This window comes from Triticum dicoccoides, chromosome 6B, assembly GCF_002162155.2.
Source record: "Triticum dicoccoides isolate Atlit2015 ecotype Zavitan chromosome 6B, WEW_v2.0, whole genome shotgun sequence".
NCBI lineage: Eukaryota > Viridiplantae > Streptophyta > Magnoliopsida > Poales > Poaceae > Triticum > Triticum dicoccoides.
The window spans coordinates 524,195,816-524,216,726 of record NC_041391.1 but is presented as its reverse complement, the minus strand read 5'-3'; the positions used below and the strand labels follow the sequence as shown (position 1 = coordinate 524,216,726).

Sequence of the window (20,911 nt, the reverse complement as noted above, 5' to 3'; positions counted from 1 at the left end):
AGAAAAAACCCGGTTTCTCCCGGAACGTTTCCGATATCCAAATATAGGCTTCCAATATATCAATCTTTATGTCTCGACCATTTCGAGACTCCTCGTCATGTCCTAGATCACATCCGGGACTCCGAACAACCTTCGGTACATCAAAATATATAAACTCATAATAAAAGTGTCATCGTAACGTTAAGCGTGCGGACCCTACGGGTTCGAGAACTATGTAGACATGACCTAGAACTATTCTCGGTCAATAACCAATAGCGGAACCTGGATGCTCATATTGGCTCCTACATATTCTACGAAGATCTTTATCGGTCAAACCGCATAACAACATACGTTGTTCCCTTTGTCATTGGTATGTTACTTGCCCGAGATTCAATCGTCGGTATCTAATACCTAGTTCAATCTCATTACCGGCAAGTCTCTTTACTCGTTATGTAATGCATCATTCCGCAACTAACTCATTAGCTACATTGCTTGCAAGGCTTATAGTGATGTGCATTACCGAGAGGGCCCAGAGATACCTCTCCGACAATCGGAGTGACAAAACCTAATCTCGAAATACGCCAACCCAACATGTACCTTTGGAGACACCTGTAGTACTCCTTTATAATCACCCAGTTACGTTGTGACGTTTGGTAGCACCCAAAGTGTTCCTCCGGTAAACGGGAGTTGCATAATCTCATAGTTACAGGAACATGTATAAGTCATGAAGAAAGCAATAGCAATATACTAAACGATCAAGTGCTAGGCTAACGGAATGGGTCATGTCAATCACATCATTCTTCTAATGATGTGACCCCATTAATCAAATGACAACACATGTCTATGGTTAGGAAACATAACCATCTTTTATTAATGAGCTAGTCAAGTAGAGGCATACTAGTGACTATATGGTTGTCTATGTATTCACACATGTATCATGTTTTCGATTAATATAATTCTAGCATGAATAATAAACATTTATCATGATGTGAGGAAATAAATAATAACTTTATTATTGCCTCTAGGGCATATTTACTTCAGGGACAAAGGTCCTTTCAGCCCCCAATCCGTGAATCACTCGCGGGTACTCAACGAGCCGACCTGACTTTATTCACCATCTGTATAGTATGTATATATGTATAGTATATACACGTGATCACCTCCCGAGTGATCACGGCCCGATTGTATAGCAAGGCAGACAACCAAGAATGTAGGGCCAATGATGATAAACTAGCATCCTATACTAAGCAATTAGGATTGCGGGTAAGGTATCAATGACTGTAGCAACAATTATAGGCTATGCAACAGAATAGGAGTAACCGAACAGTAACATGCTACACTACTCTAATGCAAGCAGTATAGAGAAGAATAGGCGATATCTGGTGATCAAGGGGGGGCTTGCCTGGTTGCTCTGGCAAGAAGGAGGGGTCGTCAACTCCGTAGTTGAACTGGGGTCGCCGGCAGTCTCGGGGTCTACTAGAAAGAAGTAACGGAGGGGGAACACAATAAATAACAAAGCAATCAAAGCATCACAAAGCGTAACATGGCAATACACGGTGCTAGGTGTGCCCCAACGCGGTAGTAGGTGACCGGCGAAAGGGGGAAACATCCGGGAAAGTATCCCCGGTGTTTCACGTTTTCGGACAGATGAACCAGAGGTGAAATGTTGCAGGTTTGCTATGCTAGGGACGTGTGGCGGACGAACGGGTTGCGTGTTTGGGTTCGTCTCGTCATTCTGAGCAACTTTCATGTATAAAGTATTTTTATCCGAGTTGCGAATTATTTTATATTAATTTTTAAAGTTTTATATCATTTTTAGAATTAACAGAATTAATTAAATAGAAAATCATTTTATCACGTCATCATGATGTCAGCATGACATCAGCGGTCAACTGTGGACTTTCACTAGTCAACAGACCACTCGGTCCCACATGTCATTGTCTGTTAACTAATTAACCAAGTTAATTAGATTAATTAACAGATTAGTTAGGTTAGTTATTTAATTAGGTTTATTAAAAACAATTAATTAAGTTAATTAATTTAATTAACTAATTTATTTATTTATTTATTTATTTATTTATTTATTTTCTAAATTCTCTTCTCTCCTTTTTTAAATCGTTCTGGGCGTGGGGCCCCCAGGTCAGTGGCACGGGGGCCTTGCGGGTCGGGCATAACGGGCGAAGGGCGTGCGGGTCACGGGCACGGCCGCCCGATTGGGCATTCGCCCAGATCGAAAGGGGGGCGACCACGGGCACGGCGAGACCGCCCGCCTGAGTCGGCAGTGGCGAGGCCACCACAGGGCGGCGCGCGTTGCAGGCGGTTGAGGCCAGCAGGACTCGCAGCGGTGGCGAGCGGGGTCGAGCAGGGCGGCAGGAAGCAACAGCACCAGCAGCAGTAGAGCGAAGCAGCGGCGGCAACACCGGAGCAGTTAGCAGCGGCAACAGAGGCAATTAGCAGTAGCAGTAGAGCCGGGGAGCGGGGCGCGGCCGGGGCGGCCGGCGCGCGTGCGAGCGCCGGTGAGCAAGGCCATGGCCGAAATGGCCGGAGCAGGGGAGGAGGAAGAGTTGCCGGGGCCTCACCACTGGGCTGTGGGGTCTAGCCAGCGGTGCTCGGGGAGGAAGACGGGGACGCGACGCCGGCGAGGAGGAGATCCCGTGAGGGAGAGGAAGGCGACGGTGGACGCGGCGTTGTGGGCGTCGATGTCGATGGGCGACGAGCGGCGCCGGCGATGGGGCGCAGGGGACGACGGGTTCGTGCCAGCGACATCGAGCGGCGGGGTTGCGGCGTCGTGCCCGAACTAGTTCGGCCAGAGGAGGGTGCGAGGAGCGAGGGGAGTGGGGGTTTCACCCTGTTCCAGATTGGATCGGGAGGGGAAGAGGGAGTGGCGACGTGGGGGGAGTGGGGGTGCAGTAGTGGCTAGGGTTTCGGGGAAGGGGGGGTTATATGCGCAGTTGGGCCGGGGGAAGGAGCTGGGCCGGTCTGGGGTTGGCCTGGTGGTCGAACGGCCCGGGGGGGTTGGCTTCTTTTCTTTATTTATTTTGTTTTTCGTTTAACCTTTTACATTTTCTATTTTCTTTCTAGTTTTATATATTTTTGTTTTATAAAAATACCGAGTTAGCACCCAAATTAGTATCATTAATATTGGCCACTGTCAAACTTAGTTTGGACCGAAAGTAAATTAGTTTGATATTGTTATAATTTTAAAAAGCTATTAAATTATTATTTTAGCCACTGTTTTAACTAGTTTAGGGCATTTAACACTTTACAAAATTTTGCTTTCCCCACTATAATTACTTATGATTTATTTGACACATTTAGAACATTTTAGTTTTGACTTTTGAAAATTTTAACTGTTTGACTTGATTTTAAATTTGAAATTTGAACGGGATTTGAATCATCGCAAGGTTAACAACAGTAATCGTGGTGACGTGGCATCATTATCGGAGGGTTACTGTAGCTTAACTATCCGGGCGTCACACTGTCTCTCAAGCTATTCTTATGATCATCATGGTACAGATGATGTTTGAGCAACCCCGAAGTCCATCATACGATAAGAAGTGACTACAATACTCTCATGGTCGAAGGAACTAAATCACAAGTTAACTATCCGTGTTATAGCAATTGACTTCTGATGATTGTATCTCAAAGTATAACAAACAAGTTTGGATCGATTCAATATGATCGTTCTTCAACATCATATTCTCAAATTTGTTTTTGACTATTGTTACACTTAATGATATTCGTAAGATCTGGAAAACATGATCACCAACAACACTTGAGCTAGTAATTTACCGTTTATCACTCCACATGTGCATATGAGTTTTCCACTGAATCGCACATTCCAAGATCATAGCAATTATAGTATAGAATACTCTTAATTATTAATATGGGAAAATAATAATACAATATTATTGCCTCTAGGGCATATTTCCAATAGACTCCCAATTGCACTAGAGTCAATAATCTAGTTATATGGTTTCTTTATCACTTATGGCTATCTAGTGTTGTTCATGCTTTTCTTGTGGTAGAGGCTTCATCATCGGGTCTAACACATTCAAATCCGTGTGATACTTGCGCTTGTTATGTATGGTCTTCATGTGGGATCTTGGTTCCTTTGCCTGAGCAATGGCACCGCTATTGTCACAATATAGTGCCATTGGGTCCATTGCACTTGGGACCACACCAACTATATCAGGAAACTTCTTGATTCAGACTTCTTCCCTCGAAGCTTCTAAAGCCTCAATAAATTTTGCTACTGTTGTAGAATCCACAATAGTGTTCTTTCTTGAAACTAAACTATTACCCTACCATCGAGGATGAAAACATAGCATGGTAGTCATTTATATCAGTCATGAAGCTAGTGTTTGTGTAACCATTTACCACGAGTTCTTCATCTCATCCATAGACGAGGAGCATGTCCTTTCTCCTTCCAAGGTACTTACAAATATTTTTAGCAACCTGGTGAGCCACTCCAGGATCATTTTGGTACCTGCTACTAACACTTAGCGCATAAGAAATATATGGTCTTGTACATATCATAGCATACATGATGGATCCAATTGCTGAAGCATATGGAACTCCACTCATCAGCACACGCTCATCAACCGTCCTAGGACATTGATTCTTTCTAAGTGTAGTGCCATGTGACATTGGGAAAAACTTTTCTTTGAGTTCTCCATTTTAAACCTCTTTAAAACCTTGTCTATGTATGTGCTCTGGCTTAGCACAATTAGACGTCTTGATCTATCTCTATATATATATTTTTCCAATATATAAGCTGCTTCACCTAAGTCTTTCATCGAAAACACACTCTTCAATGAATTTTTTTATTGTGCTAAGAAACTTTTACATTTCCAATCAACAATATGTCATCTACATATAAGATTAGAAATGCTATAGAGCTCCCACTATACTTCCTATATACACAAGCTTCTTCATCATTTTTAATGAAGCCAAACTCTTTAAACACTTCATCAAAATGTTGATTCCAACTCATTGATGCTTGCTTCAAACCATAGATATATCTTTGAGCTTGCACACTTTTCTCGCATCCTTAGGACCGACAATTGTGTGTTTTGCAATGAGAATGCAAAGGAGGTGTTAAATACATCTATTTTTGGATTGTACTTTTGTTCAGGACTGCTGGAACAGTATTATTCCAAACAAGGAAAGGCAAATCTCATTTTTTTTATGACATCCTCCTGGCACAATGCCAGCTTCCCCTTAAATTTGCTTTGGATATAGTTATCCAAGGATGTTCGAATATTTGGTTGCAAAGAAATGGAAAGCTCTTCAGAAGGAAGGTGCCAAGTATCAGTTGTTGGAAATACAGACTCAAATCTGATCTATCACTGCTGGAACATAGGATCAAGCCCAAATACTTGAGTAGTTTAAGACAGTGGATTAACTCTCATCTAGTATGAGTGTTGTACTAGTAGATCCCAATTGGTAATCTGATGACACTACGGAGAGGAATTGGTTAAGCGAGGCTTAGTTCTCTTTATTTTTCTTTTATTACTGTCGTTGTAAATATTTTTCTTAAGTAAGATTAATGAAAATTACCGTAGAACAATGTAGAATAATTGTTCTATGGTTTCTGCTTCAAAAGAAACCTAACGTATATCCACACCCGATGGATTTTCGTCCGGTTTGGATATAAGCCTGATTTTTTGCCTATGGATTTTTTTGGTAGGCGGGCAAAGAATGTCTCGATGGTTTTGGTTATGGATTTCCAGTTGTAGTTTAACAAAACAATTTTGCTAAATTTTAGTCGACTGAGACTTATTTATGTTTCAGTCGATGCTATATCCACGAGATCTTACATTGAGATCCGTGAAAAAATTTCTTTTCAATTTCTGTTATGTCGCTCGATTGAGACTTGGTTAAGTCTTAATCCACTCCCTCGCAAAAAAAAAGTCTTAATCCACTGAGATTTAGCCACACCTTTCACGAAAATCAAAGAAGAAGGCCTCCATTTTATATATGTAAAAATGCACGCATATTAATTAATCTGGTCAGCCATGTAAACTGCAATGAAGAGACTTCTGAAGCTCTGACATGAGGGTAACTTTGTAGCCGAATCCAACGGCAGCTCTGAGACAAATCCTCTCCACCACTGCACCAGCTTGGGCCTGACGCGGTGGCCCTAGCAGCGATCGAGTTTAACTGCCGAACCCTTCGACCCTGCTCAGCTGCTGTGCTCTACCACGCGGATCGCCTCTTCGGCGGTGGCCTACGGCTACCTACGAAGGCGCACGGCGCGCCCACAGCTAACATGGAGGCAAGTTACAACCACTCCAACGGGTGTCCAAGCCAGTCTTTAAAGCCCTACCTTCCCACGCACACACGCGCAGATCCTTCTTCACCCACAGTCTCAATCACAACGAACGAGCACGGCTCGACCCATCGATCTCAGCCGTGGAGCTAGCGAGGACGACATGAGCTCGTCGGTGCACGGCGCCGGCCAGAACCAGAGCGAGGCGGGAGGCGGCGGCGATAATAATGATAGAAAGAAGGCGGGGGCGGAGGAGAAGGTGGAGAAGGTGCCGTTCCTGAAGCTCTTCTCGTTCGCGGACCGGTGGGACTACCTGCTGATGGCGGTGGGCTCGGTGGGCGCGTGCGCGCACGGCGCCTCCGTGCCCGTCTTCTTCATCTTCTTCGGCAAGCTCATCAACATCATCGGCATCGCCTCCTTCTTCCCCGCCATGGTCTCCGGCCGCGTCGCCAAGGTACGTACCCCATGCACAAACTGGCATTGGTTGGCTCCTTCAATTACCCGGCCAGCGACGATGGCCGTGGTAGGTTAACCATTGTTTCTGTTTCGGCCGTCGTTTTCGTTTTGCAGTACTCGCTGGACTTCGTGTACCTGGGCGTGGTCATACTCTTCTCGTCGTGGACCGGTGAGCGCGTCTTCTCAACCCAGCTGACCTTGTCCGGATGCACATCTGTGCAGAGGAGACAAATACGCAAAATGTTACTAGTACGTGCTCTCATCACACGCATGGCTCCATGCGCTTGCTTGCTGCAGAGGTGGCGTGCTGGATGCACACGGGGGAGCGGCAGGCGGCGAAGATGCGGCTGGCGTACCTGCGGTCGATGCTGGACCAGGACATCGCCGTCTTCGACACCGAGGCGTCCACCGGCGAGGTCATCAACGCCATCACCAGCGACGTCCTCGTCGTCCAGGACGCCATCTCCGAGAAGGTACGTGCGTACGCACGATCACCCGTTCCTCCATTCCATGCATGCGCGTGCTGCCGCCTTTCTTGCCGTTGCGCGGCCCATGCCAAACCGGCCGGCCGGAGAGAGAAGCGGGGATGGTGGTGAGCTCACTCCAGTCGATAGGGTGGGGAGTTATGAGAGTTGGTGAAGGGCATTGAAGGCGTTGCGGGTGCAGGACAGCGGGAGGGGGATCAAGTCATCGATCGAACTACTATGCCACTATAGCTCCGTCGTGTAGATTGCATTCTACGTCACGGGATACACTTCCCGTCGAATTCCACCCATCTTTGCGTTCCCTCCAACTGAATTTCACGTCAGGCGCGAGTGCGTGACACAGCTGCGATCATATTCAGGCACACGCATCTCTCCTCCCGTAAAAAAAGAAAGTAGTAGTAGATGAAGATTTTCAAAATCAAATGCGCTGATTTGTCATTAAATTTTGCATCGGTACGTACGTACAACGCCTTCTCCCATGCATCCAGTAACTTCCTTTGATAAAATATTTAAAACTTTCCAGTCCGGTGAAATGTGAATTTTCACCAGATTCATATTTCCAACTCATTTGTACTGTCTACGGGAAACTCGTTACTTATTCTACTTGCCACATTTTTTTCCTATACTGCAAAGAGATAAATGTGATTTGATGCATGACTGTCTCTCTCTTTCCAGATTGACATAGATCACAATAAATGAACGTCTTGATCCACCGACTGTTTAGATAGAGCTCAACGCGCACGCACTATTCCCATCTGTCCTACTGTAGTGGCCTGATCTGATCTGGGCACGCGACCTATATATGCATGCTTATTTATGACCAGTGGACGGTTTATGTTGCAATCGCAAGAGTTCTCTATCATGACCTGGCTATCACTGTCTGTCATAAAAATTCTCAACACTTTTCTACAGTCTTACGGGCCACTCTAGCCATAAAAAAATCGTACGATCGTACCAAGGGCAAAAATGAATACACTCCTTCAAGTAGAAAGAGCGCTGCTATACACACGACATTGTGTGCACGATTCATGCACGACAGCATATATCGCATCCTCCATGCATGTATCAAAGTGCAAGCAAGCGGCTGGATTGCCCTGTCGTGCAGCTATCGTGCAAACATGCACCATCCGAACAGCAATTCCGAAGTAGAAATGTTCTCCTTCGGGTAATTATTCGAAAAAATGGACAACGTTTAGTAGTTTTTCCCCATTAATATTATGATGATTGGTTTTTACAAAACACGAGGGTTTAGAAGTCCGATCCTGTCATAAGATCGGACTAATGTGGAAAATTAAATAGTCACTACATTTTTTCCACATTTTCCTAGGTTTCTCAAAAGTTCTAGTACAAAGAAAAGATATTAAAATCCAAGCAAAGACATAGAACTTACCCTCTCTAACATGTGATACATTTTCAGAGGTTTCTAAGTTACAAACTATTGCGCCAAGTTATGCGGAAAGTATAATTTACACCCATAATCAGTTTGTGTACATAACACGTCTTTTTTATATACTTGTGTGCGACGACATTGTTCGATTTAATCAATAAGCTATGGGTACTACATATGATCCATAAGTTGTCACCATTGTAATTCTTTTTCTTTTGGAGCTGTTCTTTTTTTCTGGCAAGGACTGTTCATTGTAATTGTAATTCATGAAAAAATGACACTCCATCCGATCCATATTAATTATCGTTGATTTGGTACAAAAATATGGATTGGAGGGAGTAGAAAAAAAGATTATTTCTCTGTTTCGTGGAGAGTTCTAGGGGTCATGCTGATAAACGTGTCACGTACACGTCGATCTTGCTTCTGTTCTTGTGGACTCTGCTCCCCATGATACTCTGTGGGCCGGCATGAAAGGATCGCTCACCGTCAGATCTTAATCGCACGGCCTTCTGCAGGCCTTCACACCTCGATGAACGGGACGATGGCGAGCGTGACCGGCTGCTGCTATTTTATTTTTATTTTTTGCATGACCACACCAGCTGCTGCTGCTACTTCACCAGTGGACCGGTCAAGTTCACCATTGCAGTCTCGGTGAACATTTTGTTCGTGCTGACAAATTAAGCCGTGCGTCCGTGTCCTGCAGGTGGGCAACTTCATGCACTACATCAGCCGGTTCCTGGCCGGGTTCGCCATCGGCTTCTCGCGCGTGTGGCAGATCAGCCTCGTCACGCTCGCCATCGTCCCGCTCATCGCCATCGCCGGCGGCACCTACGCCTACGTCACCATCGGCCTCATGGCCCGCGTCCGCAAGTCCTACGTCAAGGCCGGCGAGATCGCCGAGGAGGTGATCGGCAACGTGCGGACGGTGCAGGCCTTCGTCGGCGAGGAGAAGGCCGTGAGGACGTACCGGGAGGCGCTGCTGCGGACGTACAAGTACGGCAAGCGCGGGGGCCTCGCCAAGGGCCTCGGCCTCGGCTCCATGCACTCGGTGCTCTTCCTCTCCTGGGCGCTGCTCGTCTGGTTCACCGGCATCGTCGTCCACAAGCGCATCTCCAACGGCGGCGAGTCCTTCACCACCATGCTCAACGTCGTCATCGCCGGCCTGTGAGTACAGACGGCCTTCTCATTCTCACCTCCATGTCGACCATGCTATTGCTGGCTAATGGACGGCAATCATGTACAATGCACGCGCGCAGGTCGCTTGGCCAGGCGGCGCCCAACATATCGACGTTCCTCCGGGCGAGGACGGCGGCGTACCCGATCTTCCAGATGATCGAGAGGAGCACCGTGAACACGAGGAGCTCCAGGGCCGGCCGCACGCTGCAGGCGGTGGAGGGCAACATCCACTTCCGCGACGTGCGGTTCGCGTACCCGTCCCGCCCGGACGTGGTCATCCTCGACCGCCTCAGCCTGGACTTCCCGGCCGGCAAGATCGTCGCCCTCGTCGGCGGGAGCGGCTCCGGCAAGAGCACCGTGGTCTCCCTCATCGAGCGCTTCTACGAGCCGCTCTCGGGCGCGGTCCTCCTCGACGGGCACGACATCAAGGACCTGGACGTCAAGTGGCTGCGCGGGCAGATCGGGCTCGTCAACCAGGAGCCGGCGCTGTTCGCGACGAGCATCCGGGAGAACATACTCTACGGCAAGAGCGACGCCACCGCGGACGAGATCAACCACGCGGCGAAGCTGTCGGAGGCCATCACCTTCATCAACAACCTCCCCGAGCGGTACGAGACGCAGGTCGGTGAGCGCGGGATACAGCTCTCGGGAGGGCAGAAGCAGCGGATCGCCATCTCGAGGGCGATACTCAAGAACCCGTCCATACTGCTCCTCGACGAGGCCACCAGCGCGCTCGACGCCGAGTCCGAGAAGAGCGTGCAGGAGGCGCTGGACCGCGTCATGGTCGGCCGCACCACCGTGGTGATCGCGCACCGCTTGTCCACCATCAGGAACGCCGACACCATCGCCGTCGTGGACAGGGGGAGGATCGTCGAGACCGGCACGCACGAGCAGCTCATGGCCAACCCTCTCAGCGCCTACTCGTCGCTGATCCAGCTGCAGGAGGCTGCTCAGCTTCAGCGCAAGCCCTCTTTCTCGCACAGCACAAGCATCACAAGGCCACTAAGGCACGTGTCTGTACATGGCATCGACATTGTTTCGTGCAGGTGGTCAGCGTGAGCTAACTAATAGTCATTTTTAACATGGTTTCAGCTTCAAGTATTCGAGGGAGCTGTCAAGGACGAGCAGGGGTGGCAGCTTCCGCTCCGACAAGGACTCGATAAGCCGGTACGGCGCCGCGGAGGCGAACGACGAAGGGCAGAGCAAGGGGAAGCCCGTGTCCATGAAGAAGCTCTACTCCATGGTGCGGCCGGACTGGGTGTTCGGCGTGTCGGGCACCATCAGCGCGTTCGTGGCGGGCGCCCAGATGCCGCTCTTCGCCCTGGGCGTGACGCAGGCGCTGGTGTCCTACTACATGGGGTGGGAGACCACCAAGAGGGAGGTGCGCAAGATCGCCACGCTCTTCTGCGGCGGCGCCGTGCTCACCGTGGTGTTCCACGTGATCGAGCACCTCAGCTTCGGCATCATGGGCGAGCGGCTCACGCTGCGCGTCCGGGAGAAGATGTTCGCGGCCATCCTGCGGAACGAGATCGGGTGGTTCGACAGCACCAGCCACACCAGCGCGATGCTGGCGTCGCGGCTCGAGACCGACGCCACGCTGGTGCGCACCATCGTCGTCGACCGCTCCACCATCCTGCTGCAGAACGTCGGCATGATCGTCACGTCGCTCATCATTGCCTTCATACTCAACTGGAGGATCACGCTGGTCGTGCTTGCCACCTATCCCCTCATGGTCAGCGGCCACATCAGTGAGGTGAACGCAGCTTCTTAATTTTTCATCAGCTGCCACATGTCCAACACTTCTTTGGCCTAACGAAACGATCTTGATTATGATGTGCTGCAACAGAAAATGTTCATGAAAGGATACGGAGGGAACCTCGGCAAGTCGTATCTGAAGGCCAACATGCTCGCCGCCGAGGCGGTGAGCAACATGAGGACGGTGGCCGCCTTCTGCGCGGAGGAGAAGGTGATAAAGCTCTACGCTGATGAGCTCAAGGAGCCCGGAAAGCGGTCCTTCCGGCGAGGACAGGGAGCCGGCGTCTTCTATGGAGTCTCTCAGTTCTTCCTCTTCTCTTCCTATGCGCTGGCTTTATGGTAAGTGAATTGCTACTGAAACACAGCCCAGCTCAGTCTAAATTTGCTGTACTCCCAGAGCAACTGGTGAAATGTCTGAAAATTTCAGGTACGGTTCGCATCTGATGAGCAAGGAGTTGGCCACCTTCAGGTCCGTGATGAAGTCCTTCATGGTGCTCATAGTGACAGCGCTGGCAATGGGCGAGACGCTGGCGATGGCGCCGGACATCATCAAGGGGAACCAGATGGCGTCCTCGGTGTTCGACATCCTGGACAGGAAGACCGAGGTACAGATCGATACCGGCGACGACATCAAGAAGGTGGAGGGAGTGATCCAACTGCGGGACGTTGAATTCCGGTACCCGTCGAGGTCGGAGGTGGCCGTGTTCAAAGGGCTCGACCTCCTGATGAAAGCCGGCAAGAGCATGGCGCTCGTCGGGATGAGCGGCTCCGGCAAGAGCACCGTTCTTTCGCTCATCCTCCGCTTCTACGACCCGATCGCCGGAAAAGTTTTGATCGATGGTATTTTGCTGTTCAAATTTCAAACATGACAGCTTCTGTTCCAGATGAGCGGAGCTGAACAAAGTACAATGGTGGGTTTTGCAGGAAAGGACATCAAGAAGCTTAAGCTGAAGTCGCTCAGGAGGCACATCGGCCTGGTGCAGCAAGAGCCGGCGCTGTTCGCGACGACAATCTACGAAAACATCCTCTACGGCAAGGACGGCGCGACAGAGGCCGAGGTCATCGAGGCGGCGAAGCTGGCGAACGCGCACACCTTCATCAGCTCGCTGCCGGAGGGGTACCAGACGAAGGTCGGGGAGCGCGGCGTGCAGCTCTCCGGCGGGCAGAAGCAGCGCATCGCCATCGCACGTGCCATCGTCAAGGACCCGGCCATCCTGCTCCTGGACGAGGCGACGAGCGCGCTGGACGTGGAGTCGGAGCGCGTGGTGCAGCAGGCGCTGGACAGGGTGATGAAGAACCGGACCACCGTGATGGTGGCGCACCGGCTGTCCACGATCAAGAACGCCGACGTCATCTCGGTGATCCAGGACGGCAAGATCATCGAGCAGGGGGATCACCAGCACCTGATCGAGAACAAGAATGGCGCATACCACAAGCTCGTCAACTTGCAGCAGCAGCAGCAGCAACAGCTGCAGGGGGCCTAGCCAGAGCTCATGAGCTCCCTGGAGAAGAACCATGTGCTTCTGTATCCAGCTGCCTCTTTCATGGCTTCCCTCAAGTACATCGAATGTAAAAGCTGTGCTACATTTTCTTTTTCTTAAAGTGTGTGTGCACCATTATACAGGGAGAGTGCTCTCATGTTGATTTCTTTGTAGAAGTAGAAAGTAATAACAAGTTTTCATTTAGGATATAATATATATATATATACCTATATATATATATATATATATATATATATATATATATATATATGCATGTTGCTGGGTGATAAAAGTTTATTTAAATTGTAAAGCATCACAGCCCCTGCTCCATTCAATTGAAGCGAGTGATAAAAGTTGCGTTACACTTCATAGTTTTTTCTTGAGTCAATTACACCGGTGGTGCTTGAACTTGGCGCAAACGGTCATTTTGATGCTAGAACTTGTGGGATACTTTGAATTGGTGCAAAAACTTAGCTCGGGCGTGCAAATACGGTGCAAATCACATTTGGATACGAAACTATGCTGACTTGGCATGCCAGTGTGGCATCAGGCCCATTGTCAGTACCTCGAAGGCTGAGCGCAGGATTGTGGCCTGTTTTTTTTGGGTAAAACCACCACTTGAATTGGCATTTTATTTTATTCACCTCTACGAGAGGTGGGTCCCCGTCTATCAATGAAGTGTGAAAATTAACGAAAAATGAAGCTCCCTTGTCCTTCTAGTATTCACGTAACAAAATGAATAACTTTTTTTTAGTGGTGTCACAGAATGGATAACTACATTTAGTGGTGCTGAAATGGACTGTGATGACTGCGGATGTGACCCATTTGCACCTGCTGGTTTTTAGAAATTTGTAAAAGGTATGTAAATTATAATCTGAGTAATAAAAATATATTTAATTATACGTGTGGTAGCAATATTATACATACAAACTAAATAACTTACATTTCATAGTTGCTCACGTATTATGTTAAAAATATTCATATCTTCAAAATAATATTTAAGAATTACAAAAATGTTTGGATAATTAATGAAATACAAGTATTTTAACATTACAATTCCAAAGTATTTTTTAATTATACAAACATTTCCATAATTGTACGCACATTTTAATAGTTTAGTGTTTGTAAAAATAAATATTCATAATTACTTTTTTTAAATTTCATATGAATATTCATTGGTGGCTAATATTTAAATTATATAATATTTTTTAATATAAATAATGAGTGAAAATTATACCATATGAATGTTTGTATTCATCATTTTATATAATTTAAATATAAGTTAGAAGTGTATAATATTTTTGTATCCATTAAATATTTTATTTAATAAATATTTAAATGTCCTTATTTACCAAACATTTTTATAATACATGGGTGTATAGTTAAATATTTTTATTTACTAATCATTGTTTGCATATAATATTTGCACATTATTTTTATTACTTACATTTTACAAATGTATTAAAAAATTAGTGCGTGCAAAATTTGCCACGCTATTTGCAGCTCATATAAGTCCCAGATGCGTCCTCCTTGTACTACATTAAAGGACTGCTATGCGTATTTCTGATTGCAAACGTGGATGGTGGAGTTCTTTGGACGGCTAGCTATCCAGCAATTCGTCTTCAGTTCGAGACGCGGAGGCATCTGATCCGCTTTTACTTTCGCGTACTGACAGGCGGGCCCCATGTGTTATAGAGTCAAAATGAAATGACAGCTGCCACGTTGATATGGGCTTTTTGTGAGAAGTAAAACATTTTGAGGGTGTTTTCGAAAAAAAATGCCACAAACCTCCTCTACGCCTTCCGGTCACTGACAGCAGGCCCCAGCCACGCTGGCGCGTCAAGTCAGCATCGATTTCGTATCCAAATGCGGTTAGCATCATATTTGCACGCCTGAACTAAGTTTCTGCACCAGTTCAATGTATGCCGCAAGTTCTAACACCAGAGTGACCGTTTGCGCCAAGTTTAAGCACCACCGGTGTAATTGACTCTTTTTTCTTTAGCCCCAAGTTGTTCTTTGCTACTCACTCCATCTGAAAATACTTGTCAGAGAAATGGATGTACATACATACAGATACATCCATTTCTCCGACAAGCATTTCCAGAGTACTTTTCTTAGCACTAGGTTTCCCCCAAAGTATTTTTCCCAGGAAAAGAAACAAAGTTTGTATCGGTGCAGCCTGTATGTGACTGGTGTATTACACTGTCAGTACAGGATTGACTGTCAAACAAGCTGCTAAAAAATGACACATGGGCCTGGACCAGGTTAACTTCAACGGTGTGCTTCTCTTCTCTGGGAATCCCTAGAACCAAACAAAGCCTAACAAAATGGCCAGTGACTCAAGCAAAAAAGATATTTTATATATATGGGCAAGGAATTCCATATCAGAAAGCAGAAAGGAAAATCTTAGCCTAAACTCTTAAGCTCTATTGCATCCTGAGTTGGTCCCCGAGAAAAGGGATGGATTGGAAACTACGTACAGCAAAAGGATTTTAGACATTCGAACCTGACTAGAATAAATAATTAGTACTGGAGAACTGCCACCGAGTTGGTGTCCAGCTTCCTCTTCTTTTTGCCAAGAGGGTCACTTCGAGAGCCCCTGCGGGGCTCCTGCACAACATTCTGCTGTGAGATCATGCAGTCCAGCAAGCCTTTTCTTCGTGCGGATGGCATGCCCCTCATCAACCGTGTTGCATTTTTGTCCACACAAGGGCCCTTCACAGATTTAGATGCAGAAGCAGCCTTCGGTTTCTTCACCTTCGGTTGATGCTCAGACTTTGGCATCAGAGGAGTGTCCTTGTCATCTGCAAATGAGACATACAGTACAGGAACCATTAATTCTTCTTCTTTTTCAAAATAAACTAAAATATAAATTGGAATAGCATGTAACATAATGAACAGACAGGGTTATGGAACTAGAACCACATTCTCTGCAGTTTGTTCATGTTATATGTATACTATGACAACCAGATCCTAAATTGAGGATGCACCAGGGATTGTACTGCAAAGCACTTGTTTGCATAACATAAGACAGATGTTTGTAGTTGAAAATAAAACCTTACCAAATTCCTCTAACTTAAACACCTCAATGTCATCAACAGATATCGGTCGCTTGGGACGTGGAGGTGGAGTTGATGGTCTCTCCAGATTGGTGATTTTTGTAGGACTAGGGGCATGCCTCCTCCCCACATCATCTTGGAAAGATGCTCTGAGTGGACTGATTCTGAGTGGAGTGGTTTCTTCTTTTTTGTTTGTGCTGCTGGAAGCATCAACTGAATATCTCTTAGTTGGTTCCTCGGCAAGGAGAGATGTTTTGCATTCACTTGTTTCACCAATCTCAAACTTATCGCCAGGACTTCTATTACTGGATGTTAAACAGTCTGCATCTATATTATCCAAAACTGACACAGGAGATGCACCACTCCTAGCCTCCTCTAGCAAACTTGAGAACCATGGAAACATGCCCTGCCTAACATAGAAGAGTATATATGCTTCCTGGTTTAGTGCACATGTCTCAGTAATAGAATCAACCTGCAACACAAGTGTGATTATTACAAGGTGAAAAGATGTGTCTCATAAAAGCAAGAGCAACTAATGGCACCTACATTGGAGTCATTCATCAAGTGCCAGGTGCTTCGTGAAGAACGAATAGTGCACACATAATGGCCATAGTTAGGTAAGCCAGAATGCTCAACAACACCATAAAGATCATACTTTAGTTCCTGAAGCATATGAAAATACAAGCAAAACATCAAAACATGTCTTCATGGTAAGCCTACCAGCAGAGAATAACATAAGACTAACCTCCTTGTCTGGATTATTGTGGAATGGCTTCAAATCAAGTTCTGATGGGTATGCCACATGTTTGTCAATCTTTTCAATGGAATTGTCGAGGGTGGTGAAGCGCTTGAGTTGAAATGCGATGACATCAGGTGCTTTATCAAGCACAAGCCGCTTATCCTTACAAACTTGAACTTTACAACTTTCACAGGTGAGCTTGTTCTCATCATCACCAACTTGCTCCACCTTGGTAAAAGATTCCAAAGCAGCAACAAGGTCATCAACCTGATCAATCTCCAAGCTGAGATCCAGGAAGGGCTCAAATGTCTCCGAACAGTGACCACAATCACGGCATGTCAACTATGCAAGAAGAATAGCATTAGGTGAAAGACAACCGTAAAGAGAAGTAAATATGCAATGACAGAGTACATACCTGGCTTTTAAGCCGACCACCAAACACCTGTTTGACAATACTTTCCTCATCAAAAGATGAGGGCTTCCCCTTTGACTTGGGATCAAGGGTGCATTTGTGCAAGTTATCCAGCAAGCAACGAAGGAACTCATGTGCATCCTCTTGCTGTCCTGGTCTAAAATCTGACGATAATTCTGGCAAGTCTTAGTCAAGGAATCCAACAAAATTCATAGCATTGTCACCAAAATGGCAATACTTTGAACAGTAGCAAGATGTAAGAATTTAATATAAAGTCAAGAGAAAGCATGCACATTTCAGGGTGCAAAATCAGGGAAAATGACTATGAATGCTGACAGCACTAATTTGAGATGAAATTAATAGATAAGGCATAGAACTCAAAAGCAAAGGATACTGCTTAAATTATCCTTGAACCTTGCTGGCACTAAAACAGCTCCAGACCTTCGAACTGATTCTTCGATGTGTTCTTTAAGGGCGCAAAAGGAACAGAACCCATCTTCATCATCTGGATGGTATCAAATAGAACAAATCATGTAAAGCAAAATAAAAAAGATTCAGAACACTTTCACACAATTAAAATGATTATCAGAAACTATCCATACATGAGCATGGAGTAGAGTGGTCGGTGCAGCGGAGCTTCTTAAAAAGTGGGACAGTATGAGTGATACACTGAAGAGTTGCATTTAAGAAGCATGTGTTCCCCATATTCCGAAGACCAGCTCCCTGCACATGGAGAATATTTTGTAACAATTTAAGAACGAATAAAAAAAAACATGACACTGGCGTATCAAAACTTGGCAAAGAATATATTGCATACCACTGACTGGGGTTGTCTGAAGCGAGAAAAAAACAAGGAGAGCGGCTTATTTTCATTGTCAGAAGGTTCAAGAGCACGCTGTTAAGCACAAGCGGTCAGTACAATTGTCACAAACAATGCAAGGAAAGGTCTAATCTGAAATATTGCATGATAAATGTCAGTGAGATAATAGAAGGCCACTTACATCTGAGCTCCAATGCCTAGTGTTATGACGGGGTGGTGAGTGCTGCTTAGTATCTGCCCCCCATTTTTTGATTTCATCCTGCAGCAGTACCAACAAAAAAAGTAGGGAATGTTATACACCTAAAAAAAATCATTTGACAAACATATCCCAACCACAGTTTATTATGTATATCATTAAGCACACATAATAGAATCACATGCTCCATGAAGACTTTAGATAGAAATGCAGATGTACAAAGTGAAAAACTTACAACAGAACTGGGTTCATGTGTGGTAAGGGGTTCTAACTGCTGCCTTGTTTCCCCATCTAGCACACCTGAGTCATCCTAAAATAGCAATCACCAAAACAGAAGACAGGGTTAGAGAACTGTTACATACAAAAGGACTCCATGCAGGAATGCCACATACAACTAAATTCAGGATATCATATGTAATTAAATTGCATATGAGCTGGCCACATGGTAATAGGTTTTGGCAGCACAAGCTTTAAATCTTGTGAACTGCCAAAATTCAGGAAAACTGATTTTAGATAAAAGGCTTGTAAGTGGCCGAGTTACAGAAAGTTCCAGTGTGCAGAACTTAATTAAATTTGAATTTATGCCAGATGTCAATTATAGGACTTTCAAATAGAATATAATATATGCAACTGTACAAGTTTCAACTAATAGATGGCAGAAAATGAGGCAAGTCACTGTAAAATTCCCTGGAGAAAGCCACACAAAAATTGCCAAGGTTCAAATGGCATACCAATAATTCCTCAGATTCCAGCTGAAGTTGTTCCACATCACATTCCTTATCCATAGGTGAAGGAGGTGAACATAACTTGTTTGATTCATCTACTATAGCAGAAATGCTCTGAAACAGCACATTGATAGACACCACTTAGCAAACATCGCCATCACAGGAATTCGAACAGACTAACTGGAAAATCAAACCCTTGAATAAAGGCCTGTGGGGGAGAACATACCTCAGAATGGGGCTGCTGGCTATCAGGAAAAGAAGATGCACTTGGCATGTAATCATCATCCACTGAATCCAAGCCGCTCTGTGCCAGAGAAAATGCACACCATCAGAACTACAAAAATTCAATATCACACATTTGCACTAAATATGAAGGTGGCAGTAGCTTCTAGCTCACAGTTTGACAAGGTTCCGTTGCTGCAGGAGCACAAATGCTATCCCAAGAATTTGAATAGCTCTGTTAAGCATAAGGGAGGACCGACATGACCAAATTAGGGTTTTGTGTATGATAGCAAAATATATTGTACAAATTTGATCAGGCATATGCATAATTCATTATTCATTATCTTACAACAGTCTGAAGCGGTTGGCACATGGAGAAGAATGGTTGGCACTGCTTACTTTTCTCATCCCCATTTTCTCTCAAGATGTCGCCCTGAAAAAAAAATCCTTACCATCAGATCTGCATTTACATGGCACGATACTATAAAGCTAACTTTTATGAAACAGTTTTGCTAGAACTCATCTAGATGAGATATAATTTGGTCTCATTCACCTTTTATAGTCATTGGATGTGATGCTATAAGATGCATGTGTGCTGACGTGGGTTGTATCTGTTCTTGTTTTCAAAGTGAATGAGACCAAATTATATCTCATCTAGATGAGTTCTAGGTACTCCCTTTATGAAAGGTATTGACATATTTACCACAAATACGGCACAGCAGAAGGCTCGAATTAAAGGGAGACCAAAATTATCACCATTCTAATTCACGCAACTACAAGCAGCCCATCGCGTCAAAACATTTTGACCAAACAAAATGATCATCGTCATGATAGCCGTCTACTAGAGCAACAACGACCACTAGCTAGTAAAAATGGCGGCGCTGATTAACCAAATCCGGATTCCCAGGCCCACAAACAACCGCCACTCCGACGGGGATTCGAGATTCAACCGCGCGCAAAAACAAATCTCACCCTGAGCTGGCTGCTAAGGACCGAGTCGTCGCGCGCGAGGTAAAATCTGATAACGAGACTTGCCGGGGAGTTCGAAACCCCGAACAAATCAAACACCAAAACGAACAGACCGGGCAATCGAATCTCACCTTCGCGGGCGAGGGCTGGCTCAAGCTCGCGGCGGCGTCGTCGTCCGCCATCAGTTGGGCAGCAATCGCCGGCTAGGGTTTGGCAGGGGTAGGTGGCGGACGGAGAGGTTGGTGCGAGATGGGGGAGAGGGGAGCCGCGGAAATTGGGGGGAAATCGGAAGGCGAAAGATTGTTTAGGGGATTGGAGGGGAGATGGGGAGACTAATCGAGGCGGTGGCCTGGCGGGGGATCAAAAAGGCGGGCGAATTGCCCGGCGGAAGGGAGGAGAGGAGGGAAATTTTGGGGGTTTGAAACGGAGGGGGGGCGAGACGAACTGTCGCACGCGGCGGGATAGGGGAAATGGGGAACGGGCAGGGTGGGAAAGCGGAAAAAGGCCCAAAATCGAGGGCGGCGGCCGACTGGGTGCTGGGGAACGTGGTGTGGTTTCCCGTTTTCGTTTCCCGCTCCCTGGCCGGTCTGGTGCCGGTCTTTTGCCGCGCTCTCGGCGCGACGGAGCGAGGCTGGCCGACGGGCCACAGAGGCACGGCCCGGCAGTAAAAGGGTGCCATGCCGGTCCGAATGTCTGGCCAACTCCGTAAGGCCAACTTCGGCGTAAGACCCCATCCTGTCCGGGTGTGTCCGTTTAGGGCAAAACGTACATATCAG

General features: G+C 46.3%; 2 protein-coding genes across 2 annotated transcripts; one reads left to right on the top strand and one right to left on the bottom strand.

Annotated features, from left to right (window-relative positions):
• Window positions 1–6,208: 6,208 nt before the first annotated feature.
• On the top strand, window positions 6,209–13,202 carry LOC119322806 (ABC transporter B family member 2-like). The gene is made up of 9 exons (XM_037596330.1): window positions 6,209–6,707; window positions 6,824–6,878; window positions 7,007–7,182; window positions 9,285–9,745; window positions 9,838–10,764; window positions 10,850–11,510; window positions 11,604–11,851; window positions 11,940–12,352; window positions 12,437–13,202. Exons 1-9 carry the CDS (start codon window positions 6,417–6,419, stop codon window positions 12,994–12,996), a joined length of 3,792 nt encoding a protein of 1,263 aa, XP_037452227.1. The 5' UTR covers window positions 6,209–6,416; the 3' UTR covers window positions 12,997–13,202.
• Window positions 13,203–15,332: 2,130 nt separating this feature from the next.
• Window positions 15,333–20,588, bottom strand: LOC119323579 (ubiquitin carboxyl-terminal hydrolase 21-like). Its single transcript, XM_037597276.1, has 15 exons — window positions 20,267–20,588; window positions 19,516–19,599; window positions 19,342–19,401; window positions 19,171–19,248; window positions 18,951–19,058; window positions 18,455–18,529; window positions 18,205–18,282; window positions 18,021–18,098; window positions 17,806–17,926; window positions 17,598–17,708; window positions 17,207–17,379; window positions 16,798–17,133; window positions 16,599–16,715; window positions 16,056–16,524; window positions 15,333–15,797 (listed from the first exon to the last, which is right to left on the bottom strand). Exons 1-15 carry the CDS (start codon window positions 20,315–20,317, stop codon window positions 15,517–15,519), a joined length of 2,220 nt encoding a protein of 739 aa, XP_037453173.1. The 5' UTR covers window positions 20,318–20,588; the 3' UTR covers window positions 15,333–15,516.
• Between the last annotated feature and the right edge of the window lie 323 nt (window positions 20,589–20,911).

Coding starts and splice junctions, on each gene's coding strand:
- LOC119322806 (XM_037596330.1), top strand. CDS start 6,417: ATGAGCTCGTCGGTGCACGGCGCCGGCCAGAACCAGAGCGAGGCGGGA. Junction 6,879..7,006: donor ACTCTTCTCGTCGTGGACCG/GTGAGCGCGTCT, acceptor TGCTTGCTGCAG/AGGTGGCGTGCTGGATGCAC. Junction 9,746..9,837: donor AACGTCGTCATCGCCGGCCT/GTGAGTACAGAC, acceptor GCACGCGCGCAG/GTCGCTTGGCCAGGCGGCGC.
- LOC119323579 (XM_037597276.1), bottom strand. CDS start 20,317: ATGGCGGACGACGACGCCGCCGCGAGCTTGAGCCAGCCCTCGCCCGCG. Junction 17,709..17,805: donor CCACTCTACTCCATGCTCAT/GTATGGATAGTT, acceptor GATACCATCCAG/ATGATGAAGATGGGTTCTGT. Junction 17,134..17,206: donor GTGGTCGGCTTAAAAGCCAG/GTATGTACTCTG, acceptor CTTCTTGCATAG/TTGACATGCCGTGATTGTGG.